This window comes from Octodon degus, unplaced genomic scaffold, assembly GCF_000260255.1.
Source record: "Octodon degus isolate 3935 unplaced genomic scaffold, OctDeg1.0 scaffold00042, whole genome shotgun sequence".
NCBI classification, from domain to species: Eukaryota; Metazoa; Chordata; class Mammalia; order Rodentia; family Octodontidae; genus Octodon; species Octodon degus.
Window position 1 is genome coordinate 15,047,933 of NW_004524618.1, and position 22,479 is coordinate 15,070,411.

The 22,479-nt window shown below is 46.5% G+C and overlaps 1 protein-coding gene across 15 annotated transcripts in view; it reads right to left on the reverse strand.

Annotated features, from left to right (window-relative positions):
• The window catches only part of Ablim1 (actin binding LIM protein 1), a 297,903-nt gene that overhangs the window by 95,058 nt on the left and 180,366 nt on the right, over positions 1–22,479 (reverse strand). For all 15 annotated transcript variants that reach the window (XM_023715544.1, XM_023715543.1, XM_023715540.1 and 12 more), the window contains exons 5-6: positions 4,950–5,076; positions 2,898–2,991 (exon numbers count right to left, since the gene is read on the reverse strand). In XM_023715544.1, coding sequence (XP_023571312.1) covers positions 2,898–2,991; positions 4,950–5,076 — 221 coding nt within the window. The remainder of the gene's footprint in view (positions 1–2,897; positions 2,992–4,949; positions 5,077–22,479) is intronic.

Below are 22,479 nucleotides of genomic sequence, written 5' to 3' on the forward strand. Positions count from 1 at the left end.
GAGAATATACAGTGAAGGGTCGCGGGTTCACAATAAATTCACAACGGAACGGTTCACCAACTACAGGCCAGAGAACACAGCAGTGTGGAGATCAGCTCTTCTTACGCCCAGTGACCAAACCCAGCTGACTCATGAGTAGTCACGCGTCTCGCGCTGACCCACGGGACACTGTTCTGGATCACACAGCCAGCTGAGGGCCAAGGCACCTGGGCGGACCCCGAGTCCGAGGCCCAGCGTGTGCAAACCGCTCCCAGATGGCCCAACTGGGACAGCCCTGCGTGGAAAGTCGCCAAGCCCTGAACCCCTCAAGTGGCTTCTCTGAAGCCTGAAGCTGGAAGCCAACTTTGGAGGAGGCCTGTGTGGCCCTAGTGAACACCAAGCTGGTTGGGGCTCGAGGGAGAAAACAGAGTAAGCTGATGTTTCTTCACTAAGGCATGTTCTTGGACACAGCTCTGCTTTAGATATTTCTTGCTACAGCTGTTGAACTAAGTCGGAAGAAAACAGCAGCACACAGACACACACATCCAGGCCTCAGCACCCCAGGTCTCTTTGGGTAACACACTTCTAGGTTTTGATCTGTACCTTGTGTGAACACAGCAACCTCAAATTCAGGAGCTGTGCCCTGCTTAAACATTTGGGAACTGGGGCTAGTGTTTTGTTATTGTTCTAAAATGAAATTTTCTGTTCACTATGGGAACGCCAAGGGAAATTCTGTTGGGCTCAGTCAGGACCCCTGAGTGGGCTGTCTGGGGCTCTGCATGAGGGGTAAGGGGAAGATTTAGGTGACAGGCAAAGGAACATCAAGCCACACACTTCAAGCACTGTGACGTGACCACTCAGACTTCACCTCCTCTTCGGTGGGTCACATCCCCAAGAGCTTTCCTGGAGACACGTTTCTCTGAGCCAGAACCCCAGCCTTGAAGTGTCCCTGAGCTCCAATTAAACCTCACTGGAAAGGCCCAAGGACTCCTGCCCCCTAACACCATGCAGGATCTCTGGCTGGTGCCATACACTGCCCTGAGAACCCGCTGGCTTAGTCACCAGAGGAGAGCAGGACTCATATTAGTTCTCCCCACAAAAAGAGCCACGGGTTCCTCACCCATCTCCCTCTTTGCACCCTCATCTGCTTCCAGTGCTTTAAACAAACTCCAGGTGAAAGCCACATGGCCTAAATTAACCACTGCCAAGTGAACGATGCAGTGGGACTTAGTACATTCTCCATGCTGTGCGACAAGCTCTTCTCTCTGGTTCCAAAGTATTTTCATCACCCCAAAAGGAAACCCTGAATCCATTAAGCTTTCTCCGTTTCCCTTTCTCCCTAGCCAGGTGCAGCCGTTCTGTGGGTTTACCTATACAAGCAGAACCATATAACCTATGCTTGAAGTCTGAGTACTCGCACCCCAACTGCTCCCCAAATGCAACGCTTGGTGCTCCCCCAGCTGTCACTGGCCTCCTGTACTTGGCCCACATTGTGACAAGCATCTTGCACATGTTCCCTTGTGTGGCTGCACCACATTTTTCTTCTCCATGCACCCGTGTCTGGGCCTGGGTAGCCTCTGTCCTTCATGGTTGGGACCTGTGCTGCACTGCTGGGAACACGCGGATACACGCAGCTGAAGCACTCCCCTCAGTCTCGGCCCAGCAGCCTGATCTCATCCCATGGCAGGTCCTCTACCTCACCTAGATGGGTGCCCACCCCTTAGGACAAAGCCCAGCCCACAGAACGTGACCTGAAGGCCCCTCCCCAATTCTCCAGCATTGCCTTTCACGCCATCCTGCTGCCCAGGCCACATTCTGTTCTTGAGAGGGCTGCATGTGTCTGCCACTGAGCCTCCGCAGGGGCTCCTCCTCCCCCTTCCAGAACCTTCTTCCCCTGGCTAAGTGGCAGCTGCATCTGACCACAGCCATTTCTTGAATTTCCACAGTCACACACACTAGACCCAGCACCAGGCTAACCACTAGCCTGAGTTTGATGGGAAGGGTGCGATTTGGGAGGCTGCACTGCCCTTCTTTGTGAGATCCCATAGGAGTGGACAGAGCACCTTAGGGACCTCCTGGATATAAACAGCCCATGTCCCTGAAACACACCCTCCTTGAAAAATGTGGACATGGCCCTGTGGATCTATGTCCTGGTGCCAGAGGACTGATATGACAGCCCCACGGCAGGCACTGTCTGGCGTAGCACCGTCACGCCGGCTACTGGCCCAGCCCTGCTCCGCACACACGCTCCACCCTGGAACGTGGGAGGCGTCTTTACTTTTTCCCCAGACTTGGTCGACACCCCACTGGCCTGGGAGAAGTGAGCCAATGACTCCTCTGAGCTCTGGCCCTGGAATCTGGTGTGACAGCCTCATCCCAAGGAGTCAGAGGCAGGGGCTGCTGAGAAAGCAGGGATTCTGACTCATGGTGGCCACACCTGAGCTGCATAGGCTCCTGCCTGGCCCCGGATGCAGCTTGCCTTGGGTCACACAGGATGTGGTTTCAAAGGGTGAGGATGTCTCCGCCTCTACCTTTCGCCCATTTTTCCCCTTTCTTAGCTCTGGTTCTGAGCTTCTGCTCCCCGGGTCTGTAGCCACCACACACATAGGCTTGACATAGGCTTGACCCTAGGCCTACACATGTATGGACATACGCACACGTATACACCCTCTTCTGACTTCTAAAAGTAAAAATAGTCTAGCTGATTCCCAGCATAGCCTTTGTCTTCTTTCCCTTCAAATTCTCCACCATTCCAGTTTGCACAAGAGCACTGGGTAGAAGTCACTTCTGAAGGCAGTAGAGCTCACAAGCTCCCTGGGAACATCTGCAGTCTTTTCTTCCTCCACAGGCGACAGGCCCCCTCTTGTGCATTCCTGAGGAAGATGACTTTGTGGCTTGGGGAAGCATCATTCACTTACCTCTAGGACTTTCCCTGTGATAAACTGGTGACAGGCCTCACACTTCACCCCGAAGAGCCCCTGGTAGTCCTTTTCACAGTATGGGGCGCCGTCCCTACAAGACAAAATAGCCGCTCCTGAGAAGCGGCAGAGCAATGGGGGAAGACCCCAGAACTGTGTTTCTCTGGGCCCTTTGCCACAGAAGAGGAGAGTTTCTTTCTCCTTTCCCCAGCATCCAAATGCCTGGTGACATGGTCAGACGCAATCAAAACCACAGACCACAGGGACAGCCCAAGTGAGAGGGTCCTGCAGCCACAGAGAGCAGCCCAATAGTCACCTGGTTACCACTGTGGGCTCCTCAGTGGCCTCAGAGCTAGCTACTAGAAGGGCCAGCACCAGTCCCTCTCAGGGTGGGCCAGCTTGGCTCAGATGTGGGCTCGGTGTTCACCTAGCCAAGGGGCCTCGGGGGCCTCTCTTTCATACCCTCTTTGTGGACTAGACTGCCGGGCCTAACAGAGCCTCCTAGAAGCCTCCCGCTGTCGTCTCTTCAGCTCTCCCTAGCTCTGACATCCCAGCATCCTCTCTGGCTCGGTGACCTCCATTTACTTCAGAGCACATAAAAAGTGTCCTTTCCCACGTTATAGCATGGAAAAGTGAGTAAGCAGCTGCCTAGACAGCCAAGACGCCTTCGTGTTCTTCTTTTTTAAAAAAAATTTTATTTATTTATTTAGTGTGTGTGGCCAGCTCAGCCCACCAGGGGGCGGGGCTGGCTGGCATGTGGTGCTGGGGGATTGAACTGCGGTCCCTGTGCTTTGCTTGGCTTAGTTTGTTCTAAGTAGGTGCTTTAGACCACTGAGCCATCTCACCAGCCCGCCTTTGTGTTCTTCTAACATAGGCTTGACCCTAGGCCTACCACGAAATTAGATTTTGAGGCTGTGGAAGCCAAGATGCTTTTTGGCTTGTTTCTCTATATGTTTAAATCAAATTCATTAAACCAGGAAGAGCAAATAAAAAATGAAGTGTAAAATCACATTAAATTCATTTTTTTTTTTTTTTTTTTTTTTTTTTTTTTTTTTACGGAACCAGGGATTGAACTCAGACCCTTGAGCTTGCCAGCGAAGCACTTTATTCCACTGAGCCATCACCCCGGCCCTTAAATTCATTAATTTTTTAAAATAGGTGATTCCATGTGTTTGGGAAAAGGTCTTAAAAGATAAAAAGACGTAAAACAGGGTACATTAAAAACAAAAACAAAGTGCTAGGGAGATAGCTCAGTAGAAGAAGCCCTTGCCTGGCAGGCGCAGGGTCCTGAGTTCAATCCCTGGTACCACAAGAAAAACAAAAACAGAAACAGAAACAAAAAACTACCCAAATTCTACTTCCTCGCTTAACTCCAGCGATCCTCCATGAGCTCTCTGGCTCACTCGTGAGCCCCTGCATGGCAGTTGTTTAGCATGATGGACCCCAGGGCCCAGGGCCCAGGCCTGCGATAGTTTGGGGGTCGGCATGACCTTGCGGAATGTAGATGTACGCAAGTTCTTCGTGCGCCTCTTAGATGTGAAAGGTTTACTAGTCTTACACAGAGGGAATAATAGCAAAAGGGAAATTACTAAACGCTTAAATGATTACAACAAAGGGTGTGCTATTATGTCACCTTTATTAACTATTACATTAGGCAATGATTAATATTCTATTAGGGGTATTATAACCAGATTATAGCAAAAGTAGCAAAAAAATTTTTTTTTGTCTTTTTGTAACAGGGTTTTGCTATGTAGTTCAGGCTGGCTTTGAGCTCACTTTGTAGCTCAGACTGGTCTTGAACTTGCTACAATCCTACTGCCTCATCCTCCCAGTGCTGGGAGTACAGGCATATACCATCCTGCCCCACTAAAAAATTCTTTTAATAAGTTTTACAGCAAAAGTACTTGGGGCTGTGAATGCACTGGGCCAAGGTCCACCTGCATCTTGCCCGTCGCCCCAGGTCCCCCCATCACAAGGCCCCGCGCTCTCACCTACCACCCAAGGTCCACCCCCATCGTGAGGCCCCGTTCTCTTGCCCGTCACCCGTCTTACTTGCTGATGTACTCGCCAGTGAGGACCTTCCCACAGGACTTGCATTTGAAGCAGCCCAGGTGCCACTGCTTGTCCAGCGCCAGCAGCGCCTGTCCATTCTTGATGTCTCGCCCGCAGCCAGCACAGTCTGGAAAAGAGTGGCAGGCAGCTGTTGCTACAGGTTCCCCTGCAGACTCCAGTCCCATCATACACCCTCCCGTACCGCCAATCACCAGGAACATCAGCACCACTTCATTCCATTTTCTGCCCCTGCACAGAACTTTTCCTGGCAAACCTCCTAGCACCCATCTTCACACAACATGGGGTCTGCTCTCACGGAGCCCCATGGCCCATGAGATAGATGTCCTTCACCTGTTGTGACTCTAAGAATGTGCTCCTCGGCCTTTGTTGATTGAGGATGCATGTGAACATCTGCAAGTCTCACTCAGCACAACGTACAAGATTCCTGGACCGCTGCCTGCAGGTCTCATCTTGCTAAGTGGGACTCTATTGGCTTAGCAACCTAAGCCAGGCTTTACAAAGATTTCTAATCATCAGTTAAATGGCTCTAATTCCTTTGCTTTAAATTGTCCTTCGTGGGCTCCCATAAAGCACAGAGGAGAAAGTATTTTCCTGGTGAATGGTGTGGGTGATGGAATCATCCTGGGCCTGTACCTGCTGCACTCCTGTCCTTTAACTGTGGGACCTAGGAGAGTCACCTGCCTGCTCCCAGCCTTGGGTTCCCCATAAGGGAGGTCAGTGAGACCCATGTCCAGCCGCTGGAGGAGTCAGTGGAGTAATGGATGTAGTGTAGCACAGGGCACTATGAATGTTTGCTATCGTAGTGCCATTGTTTGAGTAGTAAATGAGTCTTTCACAAGGGAAGTTGACTACATTTTTAAAATCCAGAAGAATGTCAACATATGCAAATTCTTTGGTAAGCAAGGGCATGCTCTAAAAACATTCAGAGTCTACATACCTAAAAAAAACAAAAGCTCAATCCTCAGTTCCGCAAAAACAAACAAAAAAACCAAAAGCAAGCGCTCCTAGGTGGCTTGCAGTGTTCTCTAGCTACAAGTGACAGAACAGCCCCCTCTTCTGACCACATCCATGGCTGCTCCTCCTACTACCGAAGACATTTGGAGCCCAGCTTTAATTCTCAACTGCCACAGAAACTGATGACACCTCAGGCTCCTCCTGCTCCTCCTCCTTAACCTCACTGATGGATCCCTGCTCCTGTGCCCTGGGGCCTCCCAGATGGGGCCCTGACACAATCCTCCCCCAAACTCTACCCAGAGAGGACTCCCTGTTTTCCACTTTTTCTCTCAGCTGCAGCTAGTTAAACAAGTCTGACCTTTTTTCCCCCAGCTGTTTCTCTGATGATCTTGGTTAGGGGCTGTGAATATTCTTTTAGACCTAGAAATTGCATGTGTGTGTGTGTGTCTGTGCGCGCGCACGTGTGCACGTGTGTGCACGCATGCACATGCGCACATACGCTCCTTGCAGTATTTTTCTGCAACAACAGGAACTGGAAATAACCATCTGGCTATCAGTAATGACCAGCTAACTTAATTATAGCACAGTCAATAATGGAATACTATTTGCTGTTAAAAGAGAATGAGGTAGGGTTGCGTGCAGACGTGGAAAGATGCCTGAAATAGATCAAGTGTGAAAAGCAAGCTGTAGAGCAGCATTCATGGCATAAGCTCATTCACAGAAAAATTGTAAAGTGTGTGTGTGTTTTGTATGCCCAGAACAGGAACATAAGAAATTCTCAAGAAACTTCCCCCTGTGGAGGAGGACTTCATTTTTTACTTCACATATTTTACGTTTGAATTCTTTGTAAACCATGAGCGTATAAAATTAAGTATTGAGTAACTATGTATGTATAAAGTTAAAAATATAAGCTTTATCACAGATTAGAATTTCCTAAAGTACAGCTTAGTACAAAGTACATATTACACGGTCACAAAGTACTAAGCATTTTTAAAAAAAGATTAAGGTGTGTACATAGCCTAACATCTCATCAGAAATATAAAGAAATCTTACATCTCACATTTGGCTGCAAAGGTCAAAATGCAAGCCCCTATTTGTTTAAAATATGATTTTAGGGATAGGAGCGCAGTACAGACAAGAGATGTGGTTTTGATTGATACATTGTTTTCAGTGCTTCTGTGAATTTTCAAAATTGTTCTTGTGGAATCATCTTCCTGCCCAATAGTTCTGTCAGGCAAAATCACTGACCACATAGGAGCTGAAGTCAGCGTTTTGGTGAACTTATGGGGACGTTGGTGAGCTTAGAGTTCTACTTTATATTCAAGAAGATGTTTTTTGTTAGCTCCCAAAGACAAGCTGAACTCTTCTCTGATCTAAAAGTGCACCTTCAGGGTAAGGAGTTAAGTGTCCAAAGAAAGGTTGCCAAAGTTGACGAGGGCAGAAGGAGCCCGCCTGGCACCGGAGCTCCGCCCATCTACAGCTGGGAGAAGCCATCCGAAAAAGTGTATTTCAGCAGTAGACCACACAGGCGGAGGCGGGGCCAGGGCCAGGACAGGTTGGGTTATTACAGTGCAGGCGACTGTACTTTAACCAGTGGTTGTTGGAGAGGGTGTTGGAGAACATGAAGTCTCTTCCCTTTTTAAAAACAAAATAAACTTGTAAAAATGTAAATTTTTTGTTCATTAAAAATTAGAGAAAATTCCACTGGCTGTAGCCACAAGGGGCCAGTTCCACTAAGAACTGAACACCAAGAACTCAAAATTTTGGAAACACGTAGGAAGAGAGAAAACTGGCTTTCCGTTCATTGGCAACTGTTCCCAAGGGGGTCTGTTCCTTTTCAGATGTGTTACGTTGTATGTACATGTGTACGAACCAGAGTCTACTGAGCTTTGTAACACTCAGAAAAGGGCTAGAGACATCTGGATTGTTATTAATTCATCTCAGTAAAAGAGCAGTAGAATTCAAAAACAAAACTAGAACTCAAAAACAAAACAAATAGATTGTTCTTAGGGCTGGTTTAGGGTCATAGCAAAATTGAGCAGATGGGTACTACAGTGGTGCATCTTTTTAATCACTGAGGAACAAACAGTAAAATGTCGTCACACCCAGAGCCCACAGATTACAATGGCGTTCAGTCTTGTCTAGACGAGCTGGCCATTCTGTGCATGGACAAGTCTACAATGACACCTATTCAGCACCGGAAGGCATCACTGCCCTGAACAACTCATGTCTGCCTATGCACCCCGCAACCTCTGGGAGCACTTTTTTTTTTTTTGTCTTCATAGTTGTGCTGTTTCTATGCTTAAATAGTTTTCAACCCAAAGTACATTGAAATTTTTCTGCCTTTCTCTTCAGATAATTCCCACTAGGTGGCAGCGAAGATTTAACTATTATGAAAGGTGTGGTACTAAAGAACCTTTTAAAGCAGAAAAAAAGGTTCAGAGGTGGCTTTGCAGTTCTGCAAATAAAGACTGCTGAGCTAAGACAAGCTGCCAGGGCTGCCCGAGGTCCTCTCTTTCATGAACAATGAGACCAGGGAGGTGGCTGGCTGGGGGGCGGGGGTGAGGGCACAAGGGCTTTGGGGTCATTGAGACTTGGGTAAGTTGCCCTCTCTCTCTTCTTCACCTATGAAATACCAAAGATAGTTGCTGTGTCAGTTGTTCTAAGACAGAAAAGAGACGCTGGCTCTAAGGTGCTTTCCTTCGCATAACGCAAGGTTGGGTGAGGCAAGAACTTCCTTAAGTTTCCCCTTCCTTGCCTAGAGGAAGAGCTAAGTTTCCAGACCAAGTTTCGGGATTCTCAGCTTTGCCCTCTCCCGAGCACCTCAGCATCCCCACATCGCAGAGGCACAAGACAGGAGCAGACACATGTGCAGACACGGGCCCCTCACATCATCTGCTCTGAGGCTGCATCAGCGGGGCTCACGCACACAGCACCACTGCGTCTTCAGAATCGCGCCATCAAGGTGCCCTGCAGCCTGGAGACCCCTCTAACCACAGGTGCCTTCTACAGCACTCTGACACTCAGTGTCCCCCCAGCGCTTCATAGAGGGAAGGAACTTTAATGGGAAATGCTGAATGCCCAAGCTGAATGCTTAGGGCCAGCTGGCTGGGAGTCGAGGAGGCTGGAGTGAAACTTCCTTTGTCCCAAACCTCATACAAAAATCAAATTAACAAAAGCAGCCTCAGGTGTTCTGGTATATTCCCCACAGCCATCATTCTTCTCTAGACAAAGCCATGTGTGTCACCTGAGCCTGCTGCTGTGCAGCGGAGAACGAGAAAGATGCTGGAAGCCGAGATCTGTGCTGGGAGGTTGTCCCTTCCTGGCTTGCCCCAACTAAGCTCTTTTAGACAGAACAAAATGGCCTAGTTTCCGTCTTCATGTTTTTCAGCTGTTGAGAAAATTGTTTCCACATCACTGAAGCAACTGCTGATAAATATAGAAAGCTGGTGATTGGCACTGGAATTACCATCAAAGCAGAAATAGGTGAATATGGAGTGGCATCAAAGGCATAAAACCCATTAGCAACTTGCTAGGGTTCTACCAAGGAGAAATAATGGCCTAATGTGAAAAACAAAGCGAACCCTTTGTCCCAGACCCTTTACTCCTGGAGCAAAGAAGGGATTTGGATACTCACATCCAAGGTATCAACATTCACACCTGGTTCCATACTTATGTCATTTTGCTCAAGGGCAATAAATACCTACAGCAAGAGGGGTCCTACGTGCCTCCTAAGGTCTAGCCAATTCTTTGTGGTGTGGGGAGACAGGGAAACCTACCTGAGGAAGTATTTAAGTGGAAGGGAGGGACATATGGTTTGGGAAGGAAGCCGAAGAGGGATGTCGTCTCTTGGGCCGCATTTCAGGCTGGATGTCTACAGTCTCCTTGAATGGTTTTTCTGTCTTCTTAGGTTTTTTAAAATTTAATATTCTACAAATGTAAGGGCCCAAATCTTTCTGAGAAACCGGGCTGAGGAGATAGAGGCATAGGGAAGAAAACGGCATGGTGTCTAAATTCCCACTGCTCCACCCTTCCCAGGTCTTCCTTCTTCAGACATAGGTCCCAAAGCACTCCTGACAGGCAGAAACTACTACTTAGAGCAGGTATGCATCTAGGATCTGAGATTCCAGAACGTGGAATTAGGTTATTCCTACTATTTCAAAACTCTCTTAAATGGGTGCTCGGAATAGCTCTGTAGAACTTATCAAAGAGAGCAGAAGCCGCGTCTGGTGGCTACCCACCCTTCAAATCAAAATGTGTGACAGGATAGGTAAGAGGCAAAAGGGAGCTCTCCACACAGCAGAGTGACGGGGTCCCCTTTCTTCTGATGTCAGAGGAATCAGGGGCTTGTGAAGAAGAAGAAGAGCCTCTTGTCCTTTCCTGGGTGCTGTCCTGGAATCCAAGGGGAGTTCTGCATGTAAAGTGGCTTTGGAGACAGATTGGCTTGAGTGTCCTGAGGCTTGGAAGCATTCATGGACAAAAAGTCTGGAGCCTGTATAGCCCAAACTACTACTTCCTCTTCCTCTTCCTCTTCCTCCTCCTCCTCCTCCTCCTTCTTGTTCTTTTTTCTGTATTTTAGGGAAGGGTCTACAGAGTATTCAGGGGCTCACTACTAGATCGGACTCGTAGTGATCTGCCTGTTTACAGCCTCCCAAGAGCTGGGATTACAGGTGAGGGTGACCATGCCCAGTCTCAATTGCCCTCTCAGCACACCCGGGGGGCAGGGCCAGCACAACACACCTGGGGGATTGAACCCCCAGCCCCTGTGCCTGCTTGCAGGTACTTGAATCCGCTGAGCTATTTGGCTGGCCCTTAGCCCAAACTTTACAGGAAGAAGCTAGCTGGAGCTGCCCCTGGGGGCGCAAAGGAGAAGACAGAAGCAGACTGGTATGGAAGTCCACCATTTGGCCCACTGGGAAGAAGCAAGTGTCCTAGGAATGACACCCACCGGAAGTGTGACAAATGAAACCACCTGAGAAAGGTGAGATGACATTACTAAGAGGAGATGAGGAGACCAGAAGAGAGCAGGTGAGTCCTGCTCGGTGGCCGGCAGGAGGGAGGTGAGCCAGAAACTTCATCCTTTGATCAAGGGACTCAAAACTTGCTCCCCACTCCCAGGTTTCTGGCCAGAGTTAGCAGAAAGAGACCCATGGCAGCACCTGCACGCTCTGCCTCTGATCCCCACTCCCTGCTGTTCCTTAGAGGGGCCCCCAATCCGACACAGACCACAGGTCTCTAGCTGGGTCCAGCCTGAGCTGGGAAAAGGGTGAGGTTCCAAAATGAACCTGAGAATAGAGTTGTCATGGGGCTGGGCTCCAAAGGCCTGGACAGGTTGGGAAGCACAGGGATCTAAAGATAGTAGTAGCAAGGGTGAGTGCAAGAGCTTGGTGGAGGCTAATAAAAGCAGCTGTAGGGGAAGTGGAGACTGTGCTGTTTCATCCTTCCAGTCTTGGTCCAGTCTGTAAATCAAGTCAGGAACACACTGCAGTTAAGGACTTTATTTATTTATGTATTTAGTCCAGGGTCTACAGGGACTCACTGCACAGATCAGATTCCTAGTGATTCTCCTGTTTTTAGCCTCCCAACCGCTGGGATTACAGGCGCATGCCACCACGCCCAGTCTCAGTTGCTGTCTCAGTGTACCCTGGAGATGGGGTGGCCACAGCATGGGGATCCAACCCCAGTCCTCTAGGGCCTGCCTAAGCAGGTGTTTTACTCCCCTGAGCTATCTGGCTGGCCCTTCTTAAGGACTTTAATGTCCAAGAGACCTGAAGTCAATTCCAGCTCTGGCACTGAACTAAGGGACCCTGGGCAAGCTGGGCAGCCCCTAGGCCTCAGTTTCTCCATCTGTAAAACAGGCAAGCTAACAATCCCTATCTTTCCAGGCTGTTGTAAGGATGAGAGGAATGAGTGCAAAATCATTCACGAACACACATGCACAAAACACCCAGTATCTCTGCTCTCCCGACACCTGCTTACATTTCATCTTCCTCTTAATAGGACGCACATGCCCACTGCTGGTCTTGGGGAAGCCAGCTTGTTTTCTCCTTGGTGCCACCATCAGCACCATAGTATTAGCACCCCAGTTACACAGTTTAGAACTTTTGACAGGTTTTGTGACCTAAGGCCTTGCTATCTCAGGACACTCTAGGGCTCCCCCTAACTTGGGAAAACAGGAATTATCCGCATTTTATAGAGCACAGATCATCTGACAGCCAGGGAGCATGTACAGAACACTTGATGCCACTACCTCATTTCTCACGCAGGAAACCATGGCCCAGAGTGGGCCCAGGCGCTGCCCTCTGCCCACAGCTGGCCAGCACCTGATTGCGCAGCTTCTCTTTGCTTCTCGGTAGCAGGGAGCCAGGCCCAACTGCCTCAGGACCCCTCTGAATTTAACCTCCAGTCATCGGTTAGGTTTGCTGCTATTGCCTTTCTCAGCTGAGATCAGCCAAGACACTCTTGTAGGAATCAGAACACTAAGTGTCCACTCAAAGGTGAAGACTGCGTCAATGGGGAATTATCATGCAAATAAAGTAAATCAAAAATAGTCTAAGTTGTAGCTCAGGGGTAAAGCATATGCTTAGTATGTATGAGCCCTGGGTTCATGTGTGCTTAGCATGTGTGAGCTCTGGGTTCAACAGAAAACAAACAAAGGAGCCACAAAAATCAAAACCAAAACTAAAAGATCCACCAATCAACCAACCAACCAAATCTAAAGAAAATAGACTTTTTTAGAAAATAGACCTTGAGGAAAACTCTGCTCATCTAAGCAGAGCTTGCTGAGATGCGGAGCTTACTGTCGACAGGGATTTTGAGACAGCTCACAGCATGCCCTCCCTTTACTGTAAGTTTCAACATTTAGAATTTAAAAAGTCAACTTTCAGTTGTTAAGATATGTTCGCAAAAATTCAAGCTTTTCTGGGAACTTTTTTTTATAGTAAGAAAAACAAAAACGTTATTTATCCTAAAAATTTTTTCCACATAGATTTGTGGCCTTCGTATAGATAAAACAAAAACAAGTCATTTCAGATCTAGATTGCTATTTATAAAAAACAAAATAAGACTTTGGAGATCCTAACAAATACCTTTTTAATAGACTAGGGACCCTTTATCCCTGGGTAGGATTCAATCTAAATTCCAGTGATTGGCTAATTTGAGGTCCTGAACATGATAATGTGTGGGCATTGAAATGTTCCTCTGCAGCATGAGTTCCCCAATCTTGTGAAACAAAATAATAGCAGACAATGTGAGAGAACAGGGATGTTATCCCAGAGAGAGAAAGAGAGAGACAGAAGAAGGAGACAGAAACATACAGAGACAGAGAGAGACAAAGAGACAGAGGGAGGCAGATAGAGACAGAGACACAGAGAGACAGAGCGAGATGGGGAGAGCACAAGCTCTAAAGAATGATCTAAACTTGGAAGAAAGGCTAACAATCTGACTCCCACTTAAGCCTTTAACACTCGTCACGCTGAAACCTGCCGCATGGACTCTAACTGTAAGAGGAACACAGTTAGAGCCCCACCTTACACGAGACAGACAGTTTCTGCTCTCCAGAGTCCCTCCCCTCCCCCCAGTGGGTCTAAGTGTCAGGTGCCACCTGCTCTCATGTCTCATGCTTGAACTGAACACATCCATCTGGGTCGCCATCCTGGCCTTTATAGGCCCTTGAGTTTGTGACACATACTCGGAAAAATTCAGACATTCCTTACATTTTAAAATAAGAGCTGGTCTACCTATAATATTCAATAACGGAACTTAGAAAAAATGGGGCATACAGATGAATGTCCATTTTGTATCTGTGTATTCAAAGAGGTTGGGATAGATATATAGTTGCATTCTCTTAATGAATAGAATGATTTGTTCTAATGGTGTTTGTAAGTGGGATCACAAGTCCGCATCTTGTACAGCAATTAACCACTAAGAAGAATATATGCAGTGTATTATTTGTTGAAACTGTCCTTCCGATTTGATTTGAAACTATCTCATTGCTATCTGTTTATCAATAAAACTTTGAAAAAAAAATAAGAGTTGGTCTATACAAACTTTAAGTATTTGAAAACCTTTCCTTCACCAAAAAGGTCCCACTAGTAGTAGTAATAAGGATGTTGGTCTAGCAAGTAGGTATTGCTGAATGTTGACCTTCATCTCTACTGGGGCCACTGAATGTTGCCAACTCCCAAATTAGATACCTATGAGTTGACAAATATTGCCTGGTCATAGTCCATGTTTCATATTTAAACCAAGGCCCTGAAACGAGTCCACAATTTGCAGTTTAAGCATGTTATGGCAATACCATGGTATGGGATAAACATAACAAAGGATGGAAGGCTGGGCTGGAGGTGGAGCTTCATGGAAAGAGTCCATGCCCTGGATTCAGTATTCAGTGTGTATGTGCACATATACATAGGCAGGCAGACACAGACAGACAGACAGACACACGCACGGAGGGATAAGGGATAAAATCCAATAAAGAATATGACGCTGCAAATTTGTTAAGACTAAGCCCTTTTGGTTTTTAACTTCTGAATCCTATGCTGCCATTAGCTATAAAAGGAACTCAAGATTAGAAGACCAGCACTGGACCGGGAAAGTCAGAACTTGCTCACGGACACAGTGCGCCGCCACCCTATGGAAGTGGGGTGGGGGGTCCTCGACAATAAAGCGGCTCGTATCTCTGATGCTAAGAACCGCCTAGAATGATTCCGAAAGGCCTGCGCGATGCCTGCCTCCATGACTTCGAGCTGGACTTTCCACTGTCACCCACGGCCCCTCTGAGGTCAGGTGCTCGTTTTGCTGTCTTGATGGCCGTGATGGAAACATCACAAGCCAGAGCAGCCTCTCACGTGCTATTTTTGGTGGATGTTCTTGTTGTCTTTGGAAAACAACTTGACACAATGAACGTGCTTTCATGGGCCATAATAGCAACAGACCAGCCTTCATTAGTCTGGCAGCAACCTGGCAGTGGCCACCCTTGAAGCTCACTACCATTTAACATTTGGCAACATAGCCTATGTTTCCTTTGGTCATGGCTTTCTTAAATATAGACCATTTGCATCTTTCAAACTTCCTAACCAAGACCTGTGAGAAGTTCCTACAGAATGCCAGGAGGAGTACCATGAATTTTCAAGGTCAAGAAGTTCTCTCCTTTAAAATATGTTTTCTTTCCTACAGTCATGGCCAGGGGCCCCTCCTTATTAACTTATCAAGAGTGGACAAAGCAGGAATCCCGTGGCTAGTGCTACTGCGCATGACGGTGATCACCAAAGAACCAGAAGAAAGGCTGTACTCTAGCCTCCAAAGTCATTAGGAATGAGTCTGAGACTTTCTGCTTGTTAGTTTTTGAGGATGGCTTTGGGTGCTCATGGAATGAGACTTGATCATTGATCCTGATCAATCTCAGAAGGCTCAGTTCCTCAAGGCTTGCTTGGAACAGGGTGAATGATGTAGGTGCATGAAACATAATAAATACCACATATTTGAGGTTATACATTGATGAAACAGAATACGGACTCTAGGAGGGTGTTAAAAACTCTCAGGGGCCAAGAATGATAATATCTGCTTACACATGGTGTCTGTTGCCTCGCAAATCAGTCTCCTGAATCGCCACTCTTTCTACTACTTCTAGTTATAAATAAAAATAGTAACACAGATGTATTTCCTGGGAACATAACAGTTTTTGAAAGCAAATAAAAGAATATTGCATAAATATTTCTATTATTTTATCACCTGCTCCAACTCTTAGGTTTAAGATCTTGTCAAAGAGATCTCTGTGTAGGGGTGTGTGTGTATTGTCATAACTATGTTTTTAGAACTAGACCTCAAAGAAGGGGCTAAATGAAACGAATAAACCATCACTCTACTAAATACACTAACAACTTCAAAACTCCCAACTAAAAGTTTCAAAAGGGCAGGTGGAAGAAGATAGGAACAGAAAATCACTTCTGGCCCCGTCTGCATCTGTCCCAGCTGTTACTCACCACCACTTTGGATGATGCAAACACCAGTAGAAGAAAGTACAATTCTGTCATGCCTAAATGCAGTACTTATATAGCAATAAGAAGGCGGGAGGCTGCAGAAAGCAAGCCAAGCACCACTGAACCACGGACAGCTCTCAGGCTAGGATCGTGTGATAACCTCAAGGATACTGCATTCCAATTGCACAGGTGAAAAGTTCAGGTCAGTAAAAAGGGCACGCTCACCACGGGGTGGACTTCTGGGTGTGCAGGAGACTGCCCACCGAGCACAGTTTCCTCTTACAGTCCTTTGTGCATTGTAGGAAGATGTCTTTCTGTTTATAGAACTCAACCCAAGCTGGGTTTAGCAGTGCGTGCCTGTAATCCCAGAATTTGGGAGGCTGAGGCAGGAGTATCACTGTGAGTTAAAGACCAGCATGGGTTACAAAGTAAGCTCAAGACCAGCCTGAATTGCAGAGCAAGAACCTGTCTCAGAAAGACAAAACAAAAAACAAACCCCAAACAATAAAAAAAACCAAACCCACAAACCCAGACACATCTTCAAAATATTACTGGGCCCCTGAGTTAACCCTCTAAAGACACAACAGCTACACATCTTTCTACAGAAAGAGCTACCATGGATGAAACTCAAAACCTGTGTCCTGCAGATAGCTGTTTTGCTGGAGAGCTTGGAAATGTGAGAGTAAATTCCCACCAGCAAGCTGGGCAGTGGCTGCATAGCCACCTGCTTGCATCAGCAACAGAGGAAGACAATGGGTAGGAAAAGGGAAGGACCACAGCTGGGAGGGAGAGCAGGAGAGACACCCAGAATAGGGTCTATTATCTGCAGTCACCTCAGGCCTTTCAATCGTGCTCGGGCCACTGCCTGCCACACGGCGAACACCGGTGGACAATCATTTATGGGAAAGGTTTGGAAAATTGGTGACCATGGCCAGGGATAGTGGCACATGCCTGTAACCCTGGAACTCAGAAGGCTGAGGCAGGAGGACAACTGCCTTGAGTTCAAGACCAGCCTGAACTACACAGGGAGACCCATGAAAAGAATGAAAGACAGACAGACAGACAGACAGACAGACAGACAGACAGACAGACAGAGAAAAGAAAACAGGCAGTCATTGCTTTTGAGATTTGGGATAGTCTTTGGCAAAGCTCGCTTGAAATTGCACCAAATTACACTCAAAGTAATTTCCCAGACAAATATCTGTGATGCACATTCACTGAAGATGCGTTCACAACTGCCAAAGATGGAAATGACCCAAATGTCCATTAACAGATGAACGGAAGCAAAAAGCAGTGCGGCCATATGATGGAACACTAGATATAAAAAGCAACGAAATGCTGGCAAATGCTACTACCTGGAAAAACTAGGGACATGTGACACTAAATGGAGAAGGAGACCCAGAAGGCTACCTCATTTCATTTGCATAAAATATCCAGCATAGGTAAATCCATACAGAGAGAAGGCAGACAGGCGGTTGTCAGCAGGGAGAAGGGAGGAATGGGAAACGGCTGCTTACTGCAGGTAAGGCTTTCTGTTGGGAGGGTGAGAACATTTTGAGATTAGACACAAGTGGCATTTAGAGAACGGACTAAAGGCCACTGACATGGTCACTTTAAAATGGCTAGATTCAAGCTCTATGAATTTCACCACAATTTAAAAAAAAAAAAAATTAGGCCCAGAAGGCTTGCTCTTGAGCTGATTTCCCTAACTGAGTTGTAAACTTTAGTCTTATAAAGCATTTTATGATAAATCTTTAACTGGCTGTGGTTTCCCAGTATAGATAGGCTCTGGCCAAAGAGGAAATCATACTTGAGGTTCTACGTCAGCAGCTCTGACTTGGGACTCATTAGCAAACATCGGTTCATTTACTAGATTCCAAGTACAGGAAGAAAACAAGAAGGCATTGAATGTCGGTGCTAGTGTTTTCCGCAGGTGACCAGGCAATACGCAGCACTAGGTCACCACAGAGCAAAGTGCGAGACTGCAGCCCACAATAGGCCTTTTTCTTTCATAAAATTAGTGCTATTTTTAATATACCTTCATTTTACATAGGTAAAAATCTATGTGAAACACTTTTTTCTCAAATAGTAAAAACCATTTTCCTCCCTCCTCTTTCCCCGGCCACCTAGCTCCCCATTTTCTTCCCTAGAAACAACTAATAATAGTGATTTCTCCAATATCCATGCAGGGAAAATCTGCAGGAACTTCCAACTGTAGGTATATACAGGAGCCTTTTTGTTTTTATTTCTATCTTAAAATGAAACCAGGAAATGATTGCTATTCTAGAGTTGGAGTTTCACTGGTAAGTTACAAGGTAGGGGCCCATTGCATGAGACACATATCTGCGGAAGTGAAAACAGCAAATAACAAAATGCCGTTCTCTCTCCACCCACTGAAAACACTTTCTCAATTAATCCTTCAGTTGTACCCACTTCCTATAAACCAAGAACTTCCCAGATACCCAGGCTCAAGTTAAATGATCTTAACAGAGCTTTGCCCAACTCAGAACTGTTAGAGATTTCAGCCTGAAAACTCTGAATATTGATGTTTCTCTTGGTAACAGATCTCATCTCTGCAATGAACCTCTGGCCGCTACACACATTCTACACTTTCTTCACACCTCTCCCACCTTGTACCTCGCAGACCAGCACTGCAATGGCCACCCTAGGTCAGAACCCTGACCTTCAGGCCGAAGGTGTAGAGAGGTGTGGCTGCCCTCTACTGTGACACTTGAGGAGGAGGAGACACACTGCCCTGCACAGGTTTTCTTCAAAACTTGTGATTCTTCATTAAAAAAAATTATCTCAAGCAATCACTGACTGTTCTACTTTTTTCTTTTTCTTTCTTTTTTCTTTTTTTCTTTTTTTGGTGGAACTGTGGATTGAACTCAGGCCCTTGCACTTGCCAGGCAAGCACTTGATCTACTGAGCTATCTCCCTGGTCCCTGACTGTTCTACTTTTTCTTAAAGAAAAATGCTTGTGAGATGAGATCATAAAAACAAGATGGACACAGCAACACCCTTTACTCCTGCACCTAAGCAGAACCTGGGCTGAATCACAAAGGCATCTTCTCTTAAGCAGCAGCTTCAGCCTCAGCATGGGGCCTGGAAGCCAAGACTCAGTCCCATAAAAGTGCTCCTGGGATGCTACAGACACCCTTCCAAAACCACATTCTGTTTAGTATGTGTACAGTGCTATTTATAAGAACCACAAAAGCTCAAGTCTCGCCGTTGAGTAGCAGAAAGTCTGGTGGGATAAATGTACTGTGAAGTGACAGGGCTACATGGCACTAACTGTAGCAAAGGAAGTGCAAGTCGCAGCCTCGCCGGGGCGGGGCACAGGCCACCTCTCCTGCCAAGGCACCCGGGGGAATTCAAGGGTTTCAGCTTTTTAACACCTGGTAGAATTTTTTTTTTTTTTTTTAAAAAGAAAGGCAGGCACATGAACAAAATGCCATGGAAGGTGGCACCCATACTTGCAGTTACGTGTGTCCAGAGCACTGAGAGAAACATCCAGCGAAACGTTCACCAAAATGCTCCTGAAAATGGTCTCTTGGTGACGGGACTTCAGATGCTGGATGCTTTTTATCATCTTCTTTGTACTTTTCTGTACCATTTGTATTGTTTTACAATGAACACTTAAAACCAATCATTTAAAAAGAGAAGCCTGGGCTGAGGCGATAGTTTGGTGGTCTAAGTGCCTGGCTGGTAAGCACAAGGATCTGGGTTCGATCCCTGGTACCGCATGCCATGCCAGCCCCTCCACAGGCATACTGTCCCCACCCTGCCAACCACGTGTAGTGGCGCACACCTATAATCCCAATGCTGGGGAGATTCTGTACCACAGAAATAAATATATAAATAAATAAATGATTAAACAATTTTTAAAAAGAGAAGACTAAAGGCCATAATGTTATGTGAAATAAATCAGACACAGAAGCTTAAATACCACATGGTTTCTCATCTGTGCTAAACCCAAACCATAAGTGAAGAGTGAAGTAAAAGATTAAGAGGAAACAGGGAGACAGTCTTTTTCGCCCAAGAGAAAAGGGCCAAGAGAAGGAGGGAGGGACAGGAGAGGGAAGAAAGGGATGAAGAAAGGTTCTGTTAGTTCTGTTACATCCATGTACCAGCTCCTCACGAGAAACGCAATATAGTGTACTGCAAATATGTGCCAAGAAAAATAAAGTACTGAAGAAAAACAGAAGATGGGAATTCATTTCAAGATAGAGACCGTTTCGGTTCAATTTCCTGCATGTTTATCCAGAATTTGATGGGCTGGGCCTGGCATAAAAAAGCCAATAGGAGCCTGGCATGCAATGAGTTCATTATCTCGGGAGTGAGGGAGGACACACATAAAAGACACGATGTCACACATCAATCTGTGCGCCTGTGCTCACTCGGTTGGTCTGTCAGCCGGTTGGTCTCGGTCTCAGTCTTTTTTCTGTCCTTCTCTTTGTCTCTTTCCTTGTACTAGGAATTGAACCTGGCACCTCTACACTGAGCAGCATCCCCAGTCCTTTTTTAGTTTGAGATAGTCTTGCTACACTGCCAAGGTTGGGCTCAAACTTGTGATCCCCCTACCTCAGCCTCATAGAGTTCTGGAATTACAGCCATGCTCACTACACCAGGCTCATCCAAGGCTTCTTGGTTGTATTTCTCCATTGTGGTAAATGTATCCTGGTAATGTAACATGTTACCTGTGTCATAGAGATTTTATCTGGTGTGGACAGCAGCCCCTGGAGCTCTGGAGGTACTCAGTGCAGTGTTTTTCCATGACCAGAATCCTGTATCTTTCCTTGCCATGGTCCTTCATTTGCCCTAATCGTCACTTCTCACAAACACTCCTTGGAACCACAAACACCTCGTCTCCTGGTGCCTGATCTCAGGCCATGGATTTCCCACTTCATTATCACCATCACCACCTTGACCATCCTAGAGTGTTTTTTAAAAGACATGGCCATCCTCTAGATTAAAAGCCATTCTCAAGAATCATGCCCAACTCCTCAGGCCTCCCTGGATGTGGCCCTGCTTCTTGGTCCTTTCAGGTTCTTGTCTTGGGATGCAGAACAACAGGCCAAGTTAGAAGCTTCAAGTTCTCAGGACAGCAATGCCTCTGTTCCAATTGTGGCCTCCTGCACTACCACAAGCCCGCTTCCTCCTCAGCTGCTCTTCTGAGCAGCGCCTCACTTACTGCTCAATAGTGACCCCACAAAGCAATGATTTGCCAAGCCGCAGGTGAAGGCATTGAGGTTCTAAGACATCAGATTATGCATCCAAGCTACATAGCTGGGAAGAGGCAGAGCAGTGTCCAAACCCAAGCACTGTGAAATAGACTCAATATTCTTGTCCTTTAGGCTCTGTCCTCATCTTTTCTTTCTTTTTTTTAATACTTTTGTTTATTTTTTATTTTATTTTTTTGGCAGAACCGGGGATTGAACTCAGATCCTTGCGTTTGCCAGTCAAGCGCTTATCCTATTGAGCCATCTCCCCGGCCCCTCATCTTTTCTTTCTGATTCTGAATGTATCTGAATCTACTCCCACAACAGCTTTGAAGAGTTACAGCTTAACCTTCTCTATGGATGGTTAAGCTATCCATATGGATCCTTAAAGCACTTTACTTACATTAATCTCCACAACAACTCCATGACAAAGAAATGATTATGGTTTCCCATTTTATATGCAAAGAAATGGAGATGTAGAGAGGCTGGATTCTGAAGGCCACTGTTGGGGTTTGTGCCTGATGTTCTCCCAAAACCTCATGCGTCATGGGGTCAGGTTTTTCAGAGGCAGCTAAACCAAGAGTTTGTGATTGGTTTACTGTCAGTGCTGGTATTAGGGGTGTAAACACTACCGTTCTAGGGCAGGTAGCCTACACACAGTAAAAGCGGCTTCCTCCTTTCTTTTGCTTTCATTGCTTTGCTGTCTCCTACTGCCATGGATAGCTGCCCCTCTGCCATGTGCCACTTGGCTGGAGCCAACAGATTACAGATTGAAACCTCTACAAACTGTGAGCTAAATAAACCTTCCACCCATTAACTCTGGGTGTTGGATATTTTGTCTCAGCCATGAGACAAAAGTAACTAAGACAGCCATATACCCTGTAAGTCGAAGAGCAGGTATTAGAACCACCCAACAACCTGTGAGGACCCACACTCTTTGGCAGGTCCTGCCAAGCCCCTCTGTCATTTCATCTTACATCAAAAACATGTCTGAAGCACACAGAGCAGACATGTTTGGGGATCCAGCCATAAAATACATCACTGTGGGTCAAACTCCAACAATCCATGGGCTATTGACTGGGCACTGCTCTGGCCTTTACTGGCCTTTATATTGGTAGAAAATATCAGATGAGAGGGTAAGTGCAGATGCCACGAACGGTGGAAAAAAAAGAAGCTCCAGAAAAATGGGGGCTGTCCACCAAAATTCAGAAACCGATGCCTGAATAGTAAGTGACAGTACTGTTAGTAAATGATAAGCCACCAGCATCTTAATATATTTATTCATGTAACCCTACAAGGCAGGTACCTACTACTATCCTATTTGACAGATGAGAAAATGGAAGACAGAGAGGT